General features: G+C 30.6%; 2 protein-coding genes across 7 annotated transcripts in view; one reads left to right on the forward strand and one right to left on the reverse strand.

The window, feature by feature from the left end:
* Positions 1 to 13153, forward strand: part of LOC139525497 (solute carrier family 12 member 4-like) — a 73935-nt gene extending 60782 nt beyond the window's left edge. For all 6 annotated transcript variants that reach the window (XM_071320876.1, XM_071320878.1, XM_071320879.1 and 3 more), the window contains 8 exons: positions 261 to 349; positions 804 to 910; positions 1502 to 1708; positions 2556 to 2647; positions 3755 to 3862; positions 5073 to 5278; positions 5838 to 5971; positions 8108 to 13153. In XM_071320876.1, coding sequence (XP_071176977.1) covers positions 261 to 349; positions 804 to 910; positions 1502 to 1708; positions 2556 to 2647; positions 3755 to 3862; positions 5073 to 5278; positions 5838 to 5971; positions 8108 to 8199 — 1035 coding nt within the window. In that variant the 3' untranslated portion in view covers positions 8200 to 13153. The remainder of the gene's footprint in view (positions 1 to 260; positions 350 to 803; positions 911 to 1501; positions 1709 to 2555; positions 2648 to 3754; positions 3863 to 5072; positions 5279 to 5837; positions 5972 to 8107) is intronic.
* A 1302-nt stretch (positions 13154 to 14455) lies between these two features.
* On the reverse strand, positions 14456 to 22099 carry LOC139525498 (AN1-type zinc finger protein 1-like). Its single transcript, XM_071320883.1, has 8 exons — positions 22004 to 22099; positions 19453 to 19495; positions 18469 to 18508; positions 17384 to 17511; positions 16902 to 16990; positions 16245 to 16435; positions 15645 to 15725; positions 14456 to 14859 (listed from the first exon to the last, which is right to left on the reverse strand). The coding sequence occupies exons 1-8, from the start codon at positions 22059 to 22061 to the stop codon at positions 14695 to 14697; spliced, it is 795 nt and encodes a 264-aa protein (XP_071176984.1). The 5' UTR covers positions 22062 to 22099; the 3' UTR covers positions 14456 to 14694.
* Positions 22100 to 22142: the final 43 nt, after the last annotated feature.

Raw genomic sequence — 22142 nt, forward strand, 5'->3', positions numbered from 1 at the left:
AACTTATCATTTGAATGAAACATCATCCTTATAAAAAATACTTTGGAGAGATGAAATAATTTATTAAAACTATTAATTCTAATAGCTCAGCTAAGCCACTTAAAATCCATTGAGATTGATTGATTGTTGGTTGCTTAACGTCCAGTGGCAAATATTTCATGCATATTCAGGACGATAAAATCCATACGGTATAATCTATTTATGTGTTCTATTCTGATTTGTTGTTTAATGTGTTATTTTTTTTTTTTTTGTCTTTTCAGTCTTTAAATAAATTGATAGAAACAACAGGTATTAAAGGATTTGCTGATGTTGTTATTGCTAAAGATGTCACAGACGGACTTTGCCATTTGTAAGTTTATATATCTGTAAAGCTGTCTAAGATCTTTGAGACATAGAACAGAGTAAATTATCTCCCTTGTATTAACCAATCATAATCTGGCGTTTTGACATGAAGTGTAAGAAATACTTATTGTAGGGAACAGGATTTTTATTTCAAGTTAGTAATAATTCTTTTTTAGGCCAGTAAGTAGTTAATTTCAACTTCTTGGTTGCTATGTAGAATTAGTATGGAGTAACAACAGACATTTTGTGTCAGATAATGATCCTTCTTTATTATTGCGATTGTTGTACAGTTAACAAACATGTGAGATCAAATCAAAATTTTAATGCAAGTGTGTGTTTTTTTCGCCTATCCAATCACTAACTCAACAATACAGATAAATCGCAAAAATTTCTCTGAATATACAGTATTTGATTAACTTGTGTTACTGCTCCACATCATTTCGTTTGGTTACTATTTAAAGAATACAGAATGCTGGGTTAGGTGGCTTACGTCATAATACAGTTATGATAGGGTGGCCCTATGGTTGGAGACACAGTGGAGAAGAGAGAAGTCACAAAGTGTTTATAGGTAAGCAATTCTTAAAGATTAATAGAATTAGTTATGGGGTTAATGTCATTGAGACAGCAATCCAATAATACAGGTTATAATTAAAGAGAAGATGTATTTGTCTGAGATTTGAATGCCCCCTGCTGAAGCTTGCTTATAATATGTGAAAATACATTTAAGGAGAGATGAAAAGACGTACATTCAAGGGTAGCACAAATGCCCCACTTCATCTAGTAGCGAGGGCAAAATAAAAGGCTCAAAGCTTAGATGTGTCTATTCTGTAAGGGTTCCTTTTGTTCATTTGTTTCCACAAGTATTCTAGCATTTATACATTCTTGCCTGTCAAGTTTTGGATTTAAGCATTTCTAAGGAAAGTCATGCTTTGAGTCCCTTCTTGAACTTATTGAAGTTCAACAGAGGTCAAAAACAAAAGCAGACAGACCATGACACCTACAAATAAACTATGACTTCAGACAGTCATACAAACATGCTTAAGCTTTACTTGTTTGTTTGGGTTTTTTTTTTCTTAATACAAAATGTACATGTTTTCAACTTTGGTCCTATTATACTAGTCAATAGATATCTTCAGGTAATTAAAATATTTGATTTCAGATGCTATAAAGAATATCAATGCTGGACAGATGGCGCTGTTAGCAGTAAAGGGAATTAATCAGTTCCCTGATCAGGGAGAGAAGTTATCTGGTACTGTAGATATATGGTGGATTGTCCATGATGGAGGCATGCTGATGTTACTGCCATTTTTACTGAAGCAACACAGAACATTTAAAAACTGTAAACTAAGAATATTTACTATAGCTCGTATCCTTTATGATAACTTGTGATGACTGTTTCAGAGATGAAAATGGATTAATTGATAGTTTTATTGGCCATTTAATGAAGGGAAAGAAATGGGTTCACATCATATAAAGTACCAATTTATTTAATTGATTTTTTTCTAAAACTGCATAATTGATTTTCTTCCTAGATACATACTCAAAACATGCAATACAGGAAAGAAAATATAAGTTGAAATAAAATATGTATTTTTTTCATTTACTGTGGATTTATTTATTTTCGTGGGTACCAATTTTCGTGGATTGAGGAAAACTTGCATTTTCGTGAATATTTAATTTCGTGGTTTTGTTAAAATCTGCGTACAAGCTTATAGAAAATTTGAAATTCGTTGAACATTTGAATGCGTGGTTCACCTGTATCAACGAAATCCACAAAAATTGGTATCCCACGAATAATAGTGAATCCACAGTAACAGTTCTGAATGATTTGTTAACAAGACCTGAAAGATTAACAAAAACATTGTTAGAATTTTGCTGAATAATTTAATCTATCAATAAAGTAATACATGTTAAATGAGACAAGCTTTACTGCTCATTTACATTACTTTGAATGAAAGTTCACTCTTCAAATTTAAGGCAATGCTATTCATTTTCAACAAGCCAGGAAAAAAGTCCCAAAATTTAAAGCATTATCAGACAGACAGACAGACAGAATATTTTATTACAGTGTCTCTTACCAATAAAAATCTGACAAGTTGTGTATTATATCTTAAAACTGTAGAAATGAAAGATTAAATGATTTTGATTATATGTGATGATAATATTAAGTTATCATAAAAGAATGGTGATTATATGACCTTAACCTTTATAAGAACTTGAGGATAATACAGTGCAGATGAAGAAAGATTTAGAAACATTTATGTATCAATTAAGAATTAACGCTGAAGTAGAAGTTGTTGAAATGGTAAGTAAATAAACTCATTATAGATACCAGGATTGAAATTTTTATATGCGCCAGAAGCCTGTTTCCGTCTACATAAGACACTTTAGAGACGCTCATAAAAAAACATTAAAAAGGCTAAATAAAATACGAAGTTAAAAGCATTGAGGACCAAAAATTCCTAAAAGTTTTGCGAAATACAGCTACGGTAATCTATTTCTGAGGTAGAAAAGCCTTATTACTTAAAAAAAAATTCAAAGCTTTGTAAACAGTTAATTTATAATTATGACCATATCAATAATAATTCATGTCAACACAGAAGTGCTGACTACTGGGCAAGTGATTGCCTCAGGGAATAAAAAGTCCATCAGCAGTGGCATTGACTCAGTGGTTGTAAATAAACTCATTATAGTTTTAAAAAAAACATGATAAATCTGTAGATTGGTGCATCTAAAAAGATTAAGAACTGGATGATAATTTAGATGGCCAAATATATTCTTCAGTTTAGCAGTAGATGGGGCATGCATGGTCTTCTTCTTTCTGTAGACACCTTTTGTTTTTCACAAACTTCAATTGATAAAAAACAATACTGAATTAAGAAATTGTTTTGATGGTTTTTAAAAAAACAGAAAAATGCGACTGAGTAAGTTTCACAAAAATGAAACTCATGTTTTTAACTTTGAAAGCATCATTTGTATGCACCATTTTCAAAAATTCCCAATGATGAATTGTGCATTGCTGTCCATTGTTCGACATTAATAATTTTAAAATGCTTTCAAAAATTTCTTAGTTAATTAAGGTGGAACCAAACACCTTGACTTAAATTAATTTGGCTCGTTTAATTTTCACAGTGTTGACAAAATATTTACTTTGATCCTTTGAAATTTTTTTAAATATTTCAAAAACTTTAACCACCCACTTAATTGGAAAAATTTGACCTGATATATACCAGTTTGACAAGTATCAATTTTGATCTTTGAGAAGCTTAATGTTTCCTTAACAATAGAACATGATTCAAACGTTCAGGTGATTTTTACAGAGTTATTTCCCTGCAGAGTTATTTACCTCCTTAAACACAAAATCATAGCTACATGTAATAGGACAATTATAAATGTCTTTCTCTTAATACAGAGTAACAATGATATATCAGCCTATACTTATGAGAGAACATTGATGATGGAGCAAAGGTCAGAGATGTTAAAGGTCATCAGGAGAGGATCAAGGTCAGGTAGTCTAGAGGTAAGTCTTATACATAATTTCTAGATTATATTTAAAATTATGGCCATATAGATCACAGACAAAAATATAACTGACTAATGTAGAATTATTATTCAAAAGTTATAAGAAAAAGTTAAAAGTTAAGCAAGGTGTGAAATAAGATTAAGAAATATGCAAAGTGAAAAAAAGTCATCAAAGAAAGAGATTTAGATAAAAACACATTACACAGTGCTTAAAGTTATAATTGTATAGCTTGAGTTTATTGAATCTTCATGCATACATATTCGGCTCAAGTAGGATATACGGTACTATAGTTCCGGCTTTTGCAATAAATTCATACGCGTATGTATTCATGAGAAATAAAGTTAAAACTGTTTAAATTTTACATTAAACTGAAATAAATGAGTGATTTACAGGTTGACAAGTCGACAGGTTGACAATTTTAAAAACGTTATGGTTGGAATAAGTGGTTGACAGGTTGACAAGTCGACAGGTTGACAATTTTAAAAATGTTATGGTTGAAATAAGTGGTTGACAGGTTGACAAGTCGACAGGTTGACAAGTCGACAGGTTGACAGATTGATAAGTTGATAATTTAATATAATTACAAGTAAGTTCTGGTTGATAAGTCGACAGGTTGACAAAATGACAGATTGACAACTTGAGAGCATTTATAAAGTGTAAAATAGTATTATTAGTGTCTGGTAGACAGATCGAAAGGTCGACAGGTTAACAATTTCATATTGAGAAATGTAAAATGTACAAACAGATTGACATCGAACAGATTTAAAAGTTACAAGTCAATACTTGTAAAAAAGGTTAAAAACTGAAGTTAATTTTATTTTACTTAATGGATGATGTACTTTTATTTACTTGTTTAATTGTAAAATTAAACCCTTCAACCTGTCTACCTGTTGACCTTAACCTTTGTCAACCTGTCGACCTTAACACTTATCAAACTGTCAACCTGTCGACCGTATCACTTGTCAACCTGTCGACCTTAACACTTGTCAACCTGTCGACCTTAACACTTGTCAACCTGTCAACTTTTAATCTTGTCGACCTATATAGGGTCGACCTGTCAGCCTGTAAATTTATGTTCATATAAACCGATTTACTTCTAAAGTTAAACCGATTTATTACTCTGTTCTTCCGAAGGAACTACAGTACCGTTTATCCTACTTGACCCTCTTTGTCATTTTAATAATTATTTATATCATTTTTTTCTCAGCCATCAACTCTCTTAGATTTTTCATCAATGAAGACCCCTTCCAATTTAAAAGTGAAACTAGAAACAGTACATGAAGATGGTCCTTCAGAGAGTTCAACAGATTCTATAGATAAAAACCAGTTCACATTCACACCATCCTCTAAAGCCAATTCTAAAACCACAACACCAACAGATCCTGGTAATAATGATCTACTGAATATTAAACCGTAAGTACATGTCTAATATGTCTCGAACACACATTCACACCGTCATCTAAAGCCAATTCTAAAAGCACAACACCAACAGATCCTGGTAATAATGATCTACTAAATATTAAACCGTAAGTACATGTCTAATATGTCTCAAACACACATTCACACCGTCATCTAAAGCAAATTCTAAAACCACAACATCAACAGATCCTGGTAATAATGATCTAGTAAATATTAAACCGTAAGTACATGTCTAATATGTCTTGAACACACATAAAACCTTTATATTTCAATTCTAAAATTCCAAGTTTAACTGATAACAAAAAGCAGCCTTCTAACATGCACAACATCATCACAAGCCAAAGTTAAAGTCTCAATTAAAAAAATAACCAGACTTATATGGAGAATATTAAATATTATTTATAGCTAGTAAAAATAGCACTTAAAACACAGCTCAATCTATCACTTGAGATTTAATATAGCAGCACTAGGTTGATTATCACTTAACAAATATCTTTCCAAGTACAATTCGGACAATTTGTTGACAAAAAACTTGCTTTTATTTTACTTTCAGTGATAAAAAGAATGTAAGAAGAATGCACACAGCTGTTAGATTGAATGAAGTAATTATAGAGAAATCTCACGAGGCACAGTTAGTCATATTGAATCTCCCAGCTCCACCTAAATCACAGGCAGGAGAACTCAACTGTATCCTTTTTATTGTCTCCCCTCATTGTTATTTGACCCTGACCCTTCAGTCATGGTCTATTGACTTTGAAACTTTGCTTAGTTACAATGTTAAAGTTTGTGATAAGGTTAGTTTAATTGGAACCACTAGTGGTATGTCAATGATATTTGGTATGCATAGATTTTAAAAACTTTTGCATAGTTCACATGTAAAATTTTGTGATAAGTGTCAGTTTAAGATGAACAACGGTTAGTCAATGATGTTTGATATAGAGTTGTATTAGGAATTGCAACTCTTACAATTGTAATTCCCGTGGAGTTTATTAGTTCCTGCACTTTCAGTCAGGGGTCATTGTATTTTCAGGTCTTTTGTTTTTCAATAACAGTTCTTGAAGTCATAGTAAGCAGGTAAATTAGTTCTTCATCATTAACATCAAATAAAATTAAAAGTAAAAAGTGCCAACACTGAATATTAATATTACTTTTAAATATTTTTTTCCCGGAAAACTTATTTATCACTTTTTGTCTCGCTTGACGGAGTCAAAAAGCGAGACCTTGGTATGCTATTTTCAGCGTCGTCAACAATGTATTAGCTTGTGATTAGGTCTAGTTTATGGTGAACCACTATTGGTTAGTCGAAGATATTTGGTATGCAGTTGTATAAGTATTGGCACATCTTAGTACCATGAAGATTATTTGTCCCCATCCCCTCAGTTATGGTCTAATGACTTTTAAAATTTTGCTTAGTTTTCATGTATTAGTTTGTGATAAGGTCAGTGTATGGGGAACCACTAGTGTTAAGTTAATGATAATTGGTATGCAGTTGTATAAGCATTAGTATATCTCATTTCCATGGAGATTATTTGGCCCCACCCCCTCAGTCATGGTCTGTTGACTTTAAAATTTGTCCCCATCCCCTCAGTTATGGTCTAATGACTTTGAAATTTTTGCTTAGTTTTCATGTATTAGTTTATGATTAGGTCAGTGTATGGGGGACCATTAGTGGTAAATTAATGTTAATTGGTATGCAGTTGTATAAGCTTTGTTTATATCTTATTTCCATAGAAATTATTTGGCCCCGCCCCCTAAGTCATGATCTATAGACTATGACACTTTTGCTTAGTTAAAGGGGCACTAGCTGTCAAATTCATTGTAACCGATTTGACTCAAATTCTCATATTTGGTTTATAACAACGTAAAACATTTATCCAAACTATCAAAAGTCTAAAATAAACAGTTTACAGAGCATGGGGTAGATAATATATAGGTTCGTTTCGTGTGTATTTTAGTCCAGACGCCATCTGATTAACTATCGATTTGACCTCAGATGACCATATAAGCGATGTAAACAAAAGTAAAGATACGAATAGATTAAACCAACACGTGCAATTGCATTTTTATAGGTCTGTTTGATTTTATTTTATAGATTAAAAATAGATGTTTCTCATTGTTTTTAACCATATAAGAATGATTTTATGTGCATCGAATTAGTAATCAAATGATTTACCGTAGTTTCACTTTCATTGTTGACATTCTTTTTCTTTAAATAACCAGTACACGTACAATGCATGCGTTGTCAATCTCTAGCTAGGGGTTAACTTGAAGTTCACATGAATACCGGTTAGAATGATGATGACGTTTTCACTTGCAAGTGAATCAGTCAAAAATTATGTTTAATCGCTTATTTTAACAAAATTAAAGGAAATTGATTGCTAAAAGCAAATTATTATTCCATTATTCCAATTTGATTAATGATTGATCTAAAAAAAATCATACTTTATTTTTTTATATATATCGTAGCTAGTGCCCCTTTAACATGTATTAGTTTGTGTTAAGGTTTGTTTAAAGGGAACTACTTATGATAAGTCAATGGTATTTGGTATGCAGTTGTATAAGCATTGGCACATCACATTTCCATGGAGATTGTTTAGCCATATACATGTACCTTCAGTCATGGTTCATTGACTTTAAACATTGCAAAACTTTCATGTTAAAGTGTTGTTATTTTAATTTCAACATTTGCATTATTGAAAGTACAAAAAAGCAAGACATATCTCTGTGATAACAGTTTTTTTCTTTATGATGTTGTTTCATAACACTGTATTCTCTTAGTTATAAGTATTAAATGTGAATTATTAAACCTTAACCAGCCATTAGATATGGAGTTTTTAGAGGTACTGACCGAAGGAATTGACCGAGTACTTATGGTACGAGGAAGTGGACATGAAGTCATTACTATCTATTCATAAGTTTAAAGTGACGATTTTATGGTGCAAAGGATAGACTGTTATCAGTATTTGTTATGAGACTTAAGTGCTGAGGATTGATATTGTAAAAATATGCAGGAGAAGAATGTCATTTCTTTTTACATATTCCTAGACATTAGTGCCTGACATTTTACCAGTGTGATGCAGCTTAGTTGAGCTTAAAACCAAAATTATAGAATCTTTATTTATAAGTTATATTTGTTGCCAAGAAAATTGTGTTCATCTTTGTCTCATATCATATAGCGTATATCTGGTTATTTTTTTGTCGGGTTTTGTTTGCAGTTTGTGCCATAGATATGACAGTTAAAAATTTCACTTCTGTAATTTTTTCGCTTTTCATGGCCTTATGCATTGGAATGTTTTGCTATAAGATATTTACCATGCTAAAATATCCTGATAAACAGCAGTAAAGTCTAGTTTTCATATCACATACATGTGTGCTTGTTTGGTGTTGTAGTTTTGAATGACTGTGCATGAATGAGATGGTCTTTTTATTATTTTAATATACAAATATTTGTAAAAAATAGTATTTAAAATACAAGTGAAATTTGTCACTTCAATATTTAGAGCTAGTTGTGTAAACACTCAAGTTTTATAAGTCTGTACACTTCTGAGCTGATCACCACTATACAGTTAATGTCAAAGTGGTTCACTGTTACAGATGTGCACAGACTTGCAACAATTCACTTACTTTATTTTACTGTAGAGCTTATAATTAGGAAACTAAAATTTGGGGATCTGAATAAAATATTTTTAGAGACAAAGTCTTATTTTGAAAATAATTGTAATAACTTTAAAAAATATTATATACTTGTATTGCTTTTCCCATAAATTAGTAATTTAAGAGTGAAGAATATGTGTCGTTCAATACGTTTTAATTTGTTATGCATATATGTGTTTGCAGAATGGAATGAAAGTTCATATTTTAGATAACAAAAACATTTATTTTACATTGTTAATGTACTGCATAACTTTAAATGTAATTATTTTTTTTTAAATTAGAAAAATGCCATATTTTACTGTCCCAGGTAGTATGATATTTTATATGTTATGCAGCAATAATTATAAATGATTGCATTAATTCTTTTAACTAAGCAAAGGCTTCTCTGTAGGTTATAATTCCATAAGCAATATCATTACCGGTAATAAGAGTAATAAATGTATATTCAAAGTTTAAATCAAATTGTGAATGGAAATGGGGAGTGTGTCAAAGAGACAGCAACCTGACCGTCACCAAAAGGTAGAAAACAGCCCAAGGCCACCAATGTGTATGCCAAAGGGCTTAAGGCAACAATTTCGATCGTACATATATAGCCTTAATATTTTTGAAATATTTTTTTTTTAACACCTGAATTGTATGAATGAGGTGGATGTTTTAAAAATGATATCATAGCTACCAGCTTCCCTCACATTTGTCACAAAGCTTTGTCTTAAGTTATTGCAAAGAATTATTTGTCTCCTATTATTTTGTATGGAATGTAATTATATTTTTATACTACATGCACATGTTATCTGTGATCAAATGTTTGTTTTGTTGGCTGTGAATACATGTATGTATTTATATTTGGTTAGATGTTCAATGTTAGTCTGCTTTTAACTAGTCTAGATTTTACACATAAAGTTTATATAAAAGGTATGAATTTCAGAGTTTATAAAAATAGGGGAGCATAGTTGAAGAGTTTATATTACGGGAGCATATTGCAAAAATTTATATTTTATTGATATTTATTTTAGACCAAACTAGAGTTGTATTTTATGAATAAGTTACACCAGTTGACCCAAGGTCAATTGGTTTAAATGATGTCATTGAACAGTTGGTTCTTACTGTGACATAATGATATAAGCATTGTGACATAAATGAACCAAATTATTGTAGTGTATTACACTTCTATCATTGTTTATTTTCATGTCTGATCATACTGTAAACCAAGTTATTTGGCTGATACTTTATTTTGTATTTAGTCCTTACTATCCCATTTCGCAATCTTAAAATTATTTAATGTAATTTAAGGTGGTACCTAACACTACAAGGAGATTACTCTGTAAAGTCAGCTAAATGTTTTAATTACATTGTGTTGTAAAAGGAATGTTAAGCTTCTCAATGATCAAAATTGGTGTTTGTCAAACTGCTATATAACCAGCGTAATTTTTCTGACAAAACAGTTGGTTTGAAATTTTTAAATTTTCGTTAAAGGGTCAAAGTTAATACTTTGACAAAATTTTAAGAAAATTAAACGAGCCAAATAAATTTTTAGTGAAAGTGTTGGGTACCACCTTTTAATAAGGAAAGAGTCCAGCTTTACATTATCATTACGATTTAAATTAGCATTATGTTTCTACTTATGAAAATCAAGACAATAAATAGCTTGCGAAAATAAGTTGGTTTACAGTAATTTCATTATTTCCGGTAACTACTCTTTTATAAATTATTATCATAAGATAATATTTATAATATATTCGTCACAATTTTGTAAAGTTGTGTTTATACAAATGGTGCAACTGTTATTTATTCATGGTAATTGTGAAACTATCCACTGGTTTCATGTGCTTTGCTGTGTACTTTAGAAGTTCACTACTTGTTTAAATTTAACCCACTAAGTCTTAATAACATAGTTAATAAAAATATTTAACAAGTACATCCCACTTTAGCCTATAATGAGCTTTCAATTCTTAACCTTAAACATTCATGCTTTATACTATAGAATTTATTTCAAAATCAGAATTTATATTTTTCCTAATGTTGTTTGTATCTAAAAATCAATACAAAAGTCATGTACATATCTCTAGATTTCTATAATTTTGGTGTATTTTATAAATCTGTGTAAAAGATTTATATTATTTTGAATTACAAATATCAACTTTAACAAAGTGAACGTTAAAATAATTGATTGGGGCATTTATATTTATAGTATAACTTACTGCCAGAATATATATCATGCCTTACGCCTGCCAGTTTATCCCACCAAACAATTGCCTAATATATATATACATGCTTCATATACAGACGTTAAATACTGTGGATTCATTATTTTCGTGGGAAATAATTTAATGTGAATTGAGGGAAATTTGCCTTTTCGTTGATGTGTGATTTCTTATTTTTCTGAAATACAACCTGATGGAAAATTTGTAATTCTTTGAAAAAATAATTTGTGGTTCACCTGTACCCACAAAAACCCCTGAAAAATTGATATCCGACGAATAATAATATTTCCATAGTATATTGTTTAATGGTATACAAATGAAGTCTGTTTTAAATGAATCTTATACATTTTTCTTATAATTGCAAATATTTATTCAGGGCATTTATAAAATTTGATTTTTTTTTTTAAAGAAATGTATATGTTGGAGTTTTACCAATAGTTCTTTTAAAATGCCTCTTCTGTGACAAATTATTTTACATAAAATTTGATGATCAAATAACCATGACATTTTCTGTGAAACATGTTCAGCTTTAACTTTTCCAAATTTATATGAAAGGAAAAAAATGTAATAATTGATATACATGTATCTTCTTTTTTGCTTCTGGCTTACATACAGATGTCTATTATAAAATGTATGTAACATAATATATATTTTACCAAAAGATAAAACATAAATCGGTTGACTTTTTAAATAACTAATTGCTACCTAAAGAAGTTATATTATGAACTAGGGACCAGTTTTATTCAATAGAAAGATAGGATCTTCAACATGTTTTTTGCATTTAGCTTTAAGTATACAGGGTAGCTATAAGTGTAATTTATCTTGACTGTCAGATATATTTGTAATCCGTCAAGAACCTTCCTTTCATTAGTTCTATATTTCATATTTTGAACTATTAAATCCCTCCCTGCAAATATATCATAATATTTACGTTTGTATAAAAAGGGATAACTTGAAAAACCAGCTCTTTGCATTCTATACATGTATTGCCCCCTCTTCAAAAGCTTGTTGTGTTTCATATGCTGCCAATACTGTATGTACAATTTCCTGTGAGGAAAATCAACAACAGAATGTTTGTTCCATTTGTCAGAGGCTTTTCCATTTAATTAAACAAATGTGGTACCCAGGAAAGGATAACCACCTATAGAGGTATTTCACTTTTCTTGAAACCCACCAATGGTGGACATTTCAAAGTTGCTCTCTGGGTCCCATGTGTGTTTTTATTGAACAGCTCAATTAAACTAGGAACTAAAATAAAACAGGTACTGCAATACCTAAACATGTTCTGTTATACAAACCTGCCAAATGTAACCAGCTGTAAAATCAGTTTAAAATTATTTTGACAATGTAGTTAACCAATATCAGGAATATTTACATGATATAAGTAATAATGGATGGCTGCATTTATTGTCTTAGAATCTAATATATGTTATTTCTTAAGACTATGTTTTCAATTTTTTTCCAAAGATTTCAAACATCCTAATTAAAAAATGAAAAGTGGTTTGAGACTTTTGATGACCATTTCATACTCCTAGCATTATAGTTTTGGATTTTACAACAATCGACATGTGTCATGTTGGTTGTAATGACATTGATTTTTTAAAATATTATTAATTTAAAATTATAATGAAAGAAATCCAGCCAAATTATAGCTTTATTTATTGTGATTCTAGAAATGTAATGAAATAAAATCAAAAGTTTTAGTTATTTTAGATTTGTTAATTTTGAAATCATAATCCCCAAAATGTCCAAATTACAGTATTTAAAGTTAAACATGATTGCTAGAATAGTTGAGACTTTGTTTTAGACGGACATATTTGATAAAACAGTAGATAATCGCTGTTCTAGTCTTTTGTATATTTTAAGTATAGAATGTTCAAGTATAGATGGTTTTTGCTCTAGTCTATATATTTTTGTATATGTAATATAAAGTGTTGTGGAGTTTTTTTTTTGTAGCTATTTATTTTGTAAGGTGTACAATTTATTGGAAATGTTCAATAAAATATCAGTAAGATTTGTTTTTGTTTTAATGGCAACGTAAATAGAGAACAGATTTTCACATCAATGTTGTAAAATGTCCACTGTCGATTATATTAATTTAAAGCTTTCCTGACAGTTTTATACAAAATGATACCACTTGCAAGGCCTTGCAAATGCCATAAATTTGTGATAGGAACTCTTAAAAATAACTAGAACCAAAAACCAAGATAGTTCAAAAAGTGGAGGTAATAAAAAATAAAGGTAGAAAGACAAACAACATATGAAAGTTCGACAGAGCAACACCACCTCCATCAAAAACCAGGATTGATCTGAGGGCTGTTCCATTAAAACATACATGGTACATAGGGAAGACACTTTTAAAATGGAAGCACTGTAGCTCACATTCGGAAAAGATGACAGGATTGTGATTATGAAATTGGATCACATCCATCCTATTCTGTATTGTTCAAGGTCAACTGACTTGTGATGGTGTCCATAAACATTTTCATGTTAATGAGGTCATGGTCAGATGGACCCTGCCAAAAACACATGTGCACCATACACGAAATATAGTTCACCTTTTTCTTACAGTATCTGAGAACAGTTATCAAACTGCATATTACCAAATAATTAAATGAACAATGAAAATAAGGTCAAGGTCAGGTGAACCTTGCCAGACAAACATAAACCTAACAATCAATCCATACACCAATTTCAGTATTTGTGATACAAGCTTTGTCAAGAAAACTATCCTTGATTCTATCAAAGGAAGTGATAAACCTTTGAAGATATAGATTTCAAGTCCATTTCATACCCAGTAGGGTTCGAATTCCTTTTCATGCCATCTTTCATTTTGATGTAAATGAAAGTATTCAGGTAGATCCAACATTCTGAACATACTTGCCCTGTCAGATTTCCTCTATTAAAGTATTTATCAAAATAATAGACAAAACTAGCATTTTACCCCAATGATTTATTTATAGTCATGTCTGCCATTTCCAGTTGACAGGGGAGGTTATTGGACACTTTAAAATTTGATAGATTGTGGCTAAGTTTGGTCACATTGTCTCAGATGTTTCAGAGAAGATTTTAGTAAAAGTTAACTGATGATGACAGACAAAGGATGCCAAGTGATGAGAAAAGATAACTCTAAACTATGTAACACATTCTTGTTTAAATATAGGACTGCCATTCAGACAGGAAAGTATGTTTTATCCGTAACGTCTCATCAAAATCTTTTTCACTAATATTCACAATGTCTCAAGACTTTTGGTGACATTTCTTGTACCATCAATGAGGTATCGCTGAAATGCCTCAATGTATAAACATCTGAAACTTTGATAAAATTTACTTTATTCAAAAGATTCAACTTCTTATGTTTCATGGAATAAACAGTGATGGCCTAATATGAGAATAAGGTGCATTTTTTAATGTAGTAAGATTTATTTTAGAATGGTCTGTCTATTACTCTTTCACTTCCGCTTTCATCTTTTCACTGTTGCATGTTGATGAAACTCAGGAAAAAACAAGTATTCCTCAGTTAATAAAATCCTGGTCCTATAACTGTGAGCTGTATCATGTTTTATAGTACTCTGTATTGTCTAATTGAGAACATTCTGTGGTAACATATTCCAGTACCACTGATGATCCACTAAATATAACTTCTTCACTTAACAATGAGTCTAACGTTTTTTCCATAGGTAATAGTTGCCCACTCTCATGGTTAAATAATCTTAATTTCTGTAAAAAGAAATTATAAGATATATTTTTAATAAATAAAATAAATAAGGTCACACACATGTTTATCCCCACAACATTTTTTCTGTGCCTGTAATTTAATAATTGTCTTTGGTTGGTGTCCATCATATTTGTTTTTCCTTACCCTGGTAATTGTTTTGTACATAAATCAGGCAATTTAGTTTTTTATTTTAATTCTTCTGCATTATGTCATGATGGGGCCTTTTGTTGACAGTGCAGTATGGGTTTGCTCATTGTTGAAGGCTGTACACTGACCTATAGTTGCTTTTATCTACATCATTTGGACTCCTGTGGATAGCTATCTCAATGGCAATGATACCACATCCTATTATTTTTATAGGAGGATTCACATATTCCTTAGCAACTTTCAAGGTAAGACATAAGGACTTGAGCTGAGCCTGAATGTGACAAAACTAGGCCTGATCTGATATTTAAAAAAAAAAAAAAAAAAAAAATTTGATTTCTGTCCTCTTTTTCCTAGGAGGAAATAAGAAGTTTTTTGTAAACCACTATAGCCTTCAGCAATTATAATTAAACATATAAATCAAGCTGTATTTTCATTTTTGCAAATTAAAGTGTCATGACTTCAACATACTTTTACCATTTAGAATTTCAGCACCCTATCCAAGTATTTATTAGACAGCTACAATGTACATAAACCACCATGGAATTGAGGCCTCCAATTGTAAAATTTGATAATATGCCCCCATTGGTTGTAAACATTAAGTAGGAATTCATGCAATAAACTGTGCTCTTTATGTTAATACCTTTTCGCTTCCTGTGTTATTTTCATTTTTCATCTGAACAGAACTGGCAACAAAATCTATAATTCTACCAAAACTCCATGTCTGAAACATAATATTTTATTATTCTATTATAAGTCAAAAACTTATAATTCAATACTCAATAAGTCTACTGGCAATGACTTACAAGAAAAAAAATTTAATGAAAATTTGGAATTACTGTTTTCATGCTGTGTTCCAAGAGAACCAAAGGACTTTTAACAACTGTATATATAGAATGATTTTTCGATGTCCTAAAATATAAAATGTATGATTTACAAAGCTTAATTACATGTAGAATTTGAGGCACTTGAGAATAAACTAATATTTTCAGTAAAGAATTATGATTTGAAGGGGACATCTTAAAAATGCCCCAAACTGTCATTCTAAGATTCTTTCAAGGCATAATAAATGGAGCTTTAGTTTTGTAGGTGTCTTTTAATTATTTTAATCTCAAGTCTGAATAAGGTTGTTATATAAATTTTGTAAAAAAATCCATAGAATTTCTTTATAATGATATACAAGAGCTTAAATGAATCTTTCAAAACATGGACAATAATGATAATACATTAATCGAACAGAGACCTTTGAGAAGTACATAGGTTTTGCTGCAAGTGACAATGTTTTAGGTAGATATATCAATATATAAACTTTTTCTGTTTCTGGAGTGCCTTTCTCCCCAGTAGCTTTCATCTTCATTTTCATCAGAGCTACTTTAGCAGCAGTTTTACTTGCTTTCTTTGGTTTTTTACCATCTTGCTTTGATTGTTTTGATTCTGAAAAAAAACCAAGACAAATATAAATTTATTCTCATTTAATTCGATCTAACAATGACCCTACTATGCATACTATTAACAAGTATGTAAATCATTTGTCATGTCATTTTAAGCAGTATAAGTATACTTTACATACTTTCATTCTTGGAGGTGGTCAAATTTTATTTTTATTTTTATCAAAATGCTTTAAAAACATTTCTGATGTTGAAACTGAAAAACCCTAAGGGGAAGATCAGGTCAATCAACAGCATGTTACATGCTCATAGCAAAATGTTTGACCAGGGCAACATTGAATTCAGTACTATCATAGGAACAATTTTTGTCCAGATTTGCCCAGCAATATTGAAACCCATTCTCATCTTCATTTGTTTATAAAATTCATTCCTTCATTCCTAATTTTTTCTGTGTTTCTGATCATGATGGTGAAGAGTATATAATTCTTATTGCCCATTATTAATCGACATACCAAGAATTTTCTGTACATGCAAAGCGGTTTGACATTTTTCCTCCTTTACTTCTAACTTTGTACACTTGTGTTCCTGAGGATGTCTGTGGCTACAATAATATTGAGGAGATAATGCACATATTTTTCAATTGTCATATTACTGTAACATATTGTGTCTATCTTCAAAATGCATATATGTATATTAATTGATCACCTATTAGATAAGGCTAGGAAGGAATATTAGTTGAAATAAAAAAAAAATGTTTAAAGCCCTGCTGCATATTTATCCAAGCCAGAAACTTTGACAAATGCATCTTTTGTCATATTATTTACATATTAAGAAATTAATTTGGTTGTAGTTTTTCTATCTTCAGTTGAATCATTTGAAATAAATAATTACTAATTGTCATCTTATTAAAGACTATTTTTCTTACCACATGTTGCTGGGAATCTGTGTTAGTAGTTTTTACCTGATTTATTTTTTATTCATAAATAGAACATACCTTAAACAGAAATTTAGATGACATTTCTCACATACAACTGGCAATAGCTCCCTTTTATCACAGTTATCATAAACACAATTATAACTTCTGACACCTTCATATTTCTTATTTGTGGATGTTGCAAATTCCTGAAAAATAAAACACAAAATGTGATACAATGTGTCAACATCATTCATTGCTGATCATATATACTGGTAGTCGACCAAACTTGAAATGTTCATACTGTAAATTCACAAATTATTGCGATTTTTTTAGAATGGACAAGAATTCTTGATTAATCACTGTGATTTCATTAAAATCTGTAAACAGATATTTGTACCTGATATCAGAATGCAAGTTCTTAATCTTTGCAAGACTACCCAATTCATATTATCTGCATTAATAAAAACATCATAATGATTTCTGAATCCACAGTATCTAAATCTAGCATTGCACACCGTCCTAAGCTACTATTCTTGGTCAGGTGAAGATGTTTATACACTAAATCAGTTAAACAATATACTGGTATTAAATGGCTGTGAAAAGAACCAAATACTAACAAGAGGGCAACACCTACATGCCTTTAACAACCTCAGGTAAAGCTGTATACCATCTTGCAGAGGGGATCCTGTTATTTATTTCAGGTTAGGGTATGTTTTGGTCAGGACTTTTAAAGTAAGCATATTTCTAGAACAGTAAAAATGACACCACCAAAATTCAATTTTGATCTGTGTTATATGGTAAGAAGCATTGTGTATAAGTTTCATAACATTTGGTAAAGGCAAATTCAAGTTAGACAAAGGAAAGGGCATAACTAAAGAACATTATAAGTATAGCCACTCAATTTTGAATTTGATCTGAATTATGTGGTAAGAAGCATTGTGAATAAGTTTCATAACATTTGGTAAAGGCAAAATAAAGTTAGAGAACAAAAACCAAGTTTGAGATGTATGTTTGGATAGACATACAGTCTGACAAGGGTAAAACTTAATGCCCGCTCCACTACGGCGGGGCATAAAAAACACAGACACTCAACAAATGACTAAATATTGATCCAATACCTATATGTATACGTTTACAATTTTTAAGAACAATTATATACTTACTAAACTACAGGAATGTGTGTCAGGAAACTTGTGTTCTAAACTGAAAATAACAATGTAAATTTTTTAAACAAATACATCAAGTTATTAATTGCAGGATTAAACGCCTTTTTAAAGGAATGTATTGGTATATAAACTGGACCAAGTCACTCATAAACTTTTAAAAGAACTTTTATGATGTTTGTTATTGACTTGGTCTAGTTTATACACCAATAAATTCCTTTGAAATGACGTTCAATCCTTTAATATAATTCTATAAATTGGAGATCATTTAATTAATTCTCCCACCAGTAACCTCTATCACATGTAAATTGAATATTTGTGTCAGTGAGTTGGCCTGGCACATGAATATAATTATACACGTTTATATGTTTTTTGGTTTAAACCAAAAAAAAATGAATTTCATGAAATTTGCTTTCTGATAAAAAAAATTAACAGCAAAATTATCTTATTATCATTCAGATGAATTTTTTCTGTTTATTATCCTGATTATGGAATTTACAATGAAGTTGAACATTCATGACATTGTTGAAGTGAAAATAAAAAATTTTACAAAATCAAGCTGGTTTGTGTTATCATCGCCGCCATAAGAACAACTAATCTATTGACCTCCTCGTGACTTACCAAAATAATTCTCGCTGTATCTTTTAGATTTGTTGTGTAGGCATATCAATTCAGTCCTATTTCTAACAGACTTTAATTCAGGTTTGTTTTAAAGTGAAGATATTTTTTTGAGGGAACCTTCAACCCTTTATAGCTTGCTGTTCGATATGAACCAAGGCTCTGTATTTTCAAGTATTTGACCTATAATGGTTTGTTTACTTTTACAAATTATGACTTTGATGGAGAGTTGTCTCATTGTCACTCTTACCACATCTTCTTATATATATATAATACATATCACAGTTTACTTTAAAGCACTTTTTTTCAGATTAAAATGTCAAGATATGTAAAGAATAATAAAAAAAAATAAAAATAAAAACTTACCAAAAGGTTTTTGTACAATTGTCACAAACAAATGACAGGAAATCTAAAAAATAAAAATCACAAGTAAATGAAGTTTAAATACAAACTGATGAATTAAAAGCAAACTAAATAATAAATATTATTGTTATATACATATAGTCATATACACATTCATAGATCTACAATCTGTTGATACCTGTATCTTGGCATTGCAAGGACTGTTTTTACACTAAATCCATTGGATATTGGATGTAGTACACAATTGATAATTTAGTCTGAGATGCATGAATTTTTTTATTAGTTGTTAGTGGCTTTCAACTAGCTGTCAATAACTGTGAGTACTTTCAGATCTGAACTTAGAGTCTTTTTGTTGTTGGGATGAACAAGTTAATAATTTTTGATACAAGTGGATGTGGCAGTACCAGCCAAGTCGTCTTGTATTTGTAGTATTTGTATTTTTATCCATGTGATGAGTCAAGCCTTTCCAACTGATTTTTATAGTTTGTTCTTATGTTGTACTGTTACACCACTCATCCACTGTCCCAAGTTAGGGGAGGGTTGGGATCACACTAACATGTTTAACCTTGCCACATTCTGTATGTATGTGCCTGTCCCAAGTCAGGAGCCTGTATTTCAGTGGTTTTCGTTTGTTGATGTGATACATATTTGTTTTTTGTTCATTTTTTGTACATTGTTGAAGGTCTTTTTATGATAATGTTTGAGGATTTTCATTTTTAAAGGCAGTTTCTATCTATTATGTCCATAAATTAAAAAGAAGATGTGGTATGATTGCTTATGAGACAACTCTCCTCAAGAGACCAAATGACACAGAAATTAACAACTATAGGCATACCTGCCAACTTTTGAAAGTGCCCATGGGTTTTTTTGAGCGCGACAATTTCAAAGGTTACAATTCTTTGAGACATAATTTGTGCGTGCTGTTTTGTGGACTAGAAAAAGTGTCATATTTGTATGATGAGCTTTCAAGCCTTTTTATTAAGTTTATTTGCATGATTCTAGTTATTATATCAGTAGAAAAGAGGAACATGTAGCTATAACCATGATAACCCCAGGATTTATTTTCATGTGTAAGGATATAAAATGATTGTTGACATTTCCAATTTAAATTTATGCACGAAGAAGGACCTTTCTCAGATTGGGAACAACACCTAGGGTAACCCCTCAATGTAAGGACATTAAAACCCATTTTTTAAACTACAAATGAGCACATATTCATACTATTTGAAGAAATCTTTCCCCAAGGAACTATACATCCTATGATCTATCTGGTATTATATATGGTCAACACATGTACAAGAACTTTGAAGTGTTCTTGGACTTTAACTTGTTTATTTTTCAAAATTTTCAAAAATTGGACCCCTCATTTAAAGAAGTTGTTCCAAATATAAATTATAATGAATTTTTCCATTTTCAAGTTAAAAAGTCTAAATGTTTCTATTCTATTTTTTACAATACATGTAGTAAAATGACCCCTTGTCTTAGGCTATTACTTAGGGATAGTCCCTCATTTAAGGGATATCCATCATGTGGGGGTTGTTCCAAACCTGTTTGTTTGGTCCTTGAAAAATAAAGAATAGTACATTGTACTTTAAATGATTTTGTAATTTAATTGAATACATAAATAACAGATGTAACAGTTAGTGTAATGTCAAAAGATTGTCAATAAATTAGTGAATAAACTACTATTTATTATCTTTATGGTAGTACTGCATCATTGAATTTTGCAAATCAGCCATGCTTTAATTCTTTATCTGTGTAAAAACCTCATTGAAGGTGAAAAATCACCTGCCATGTTCACGTTTTTACAATTCTGACTAACACACAGATGAATACAACACAAGTTCGTGTAGATTTTCACAAAATCATGTTTTACATGTAGATGTTTTTTCACGATCACGATCATGCAATCGTGACAAAGGGTCAAAATAGTGTAGTACACGCCTAAATCGTGAAAGTTTGCAGGTATGACTATAGGTCACCGTACGGCCTTCAACAATGAACAAAGCCCATACCGCATAGTCAGCTATAAAAGGCCCTGAAATGCAAATGAAAAACAATCCAAATGAGAAAACTAGCGGCCTAATCTATGTACAAAAAATGAACACAAAAAAAATAAGACTAGTACTAGTCCAAATAGTTATGACGTTCTTCTATAAAAGGCGTCCCAGAAAAAAATTAAAATAGCCTTGCCAGACGTCATAATTATTTGGACTAGACTACCTGTACATGATGTAGTACAGCAAAATTATGTCCATAATACACTATATATATATCCATTATAATTCCAAATTTGTTTTCCAAGAAAGCCCTGTCATTCATTCCTCTTGGCCCATATCACAGGAAATTATGTTGTATTATTGGTAATTTGTTTTCTTCCTAAACATGCATGAAATACTTGCTACTGGACAATGCTGGATGTAAACAAAGAACAATCAACTTATAATGAGATTTTCTCAGTTTCTGGGGATATGTTTTAACATTTCATCATGGCTGTTGGTTTTTTAAAAACAGAAATATGTTACTTTTTTCCTACGATTCATACGGCCCATACCTAGTTGTTTACAAGTTTCAAATGAACAGTGGTTTCCAACGTTTGGGAACTCAGCCATAATGGGGAACGACACGAACGTTTAATGTTGAATATTTTTTTCGCATTTATTTTTACCATAATATTCATTATCAAATTTTAT

The sequence above is a fragment of the Mytilus edulis genome, chromosome 5 (genome assembly GCF_963676685.1).
Source record: "Mytilus edulis chromosome 5, xbMytEdul2.2, whole genome shotgun sequence".
NCBI lineage: Eukaryota > Metazoa > Mollusca > Bivalvia > Mytilida > Mytilidae > Mytilus > Mytilus edulis.

Excerpts from the sequence above, each read along its gene's own strand:
- LOC139525498 (XM_071320883.1), bottom strand. The coding sequence starts at position 22,061 with ATGGCTGAGTTCCCAAACGTTGGAAACCACTGTTCATTTGAAACTTGT. Across the intron at positions 16,436-16,901 it reads GCATGTACAGAAAATTCTTG|AATCAAAACAATCAAAGCAA; the intron begins GTATGTCGATTA and ends GTTTTTTTTCAG. Across the intron at positions 14,860-15,644 it reads ATAACACAGGAAGCGAAAAG|AAATTAAGATTATTTAACCA; the intron begins GTATTAACATAA and ends TTCTTTTTACAG.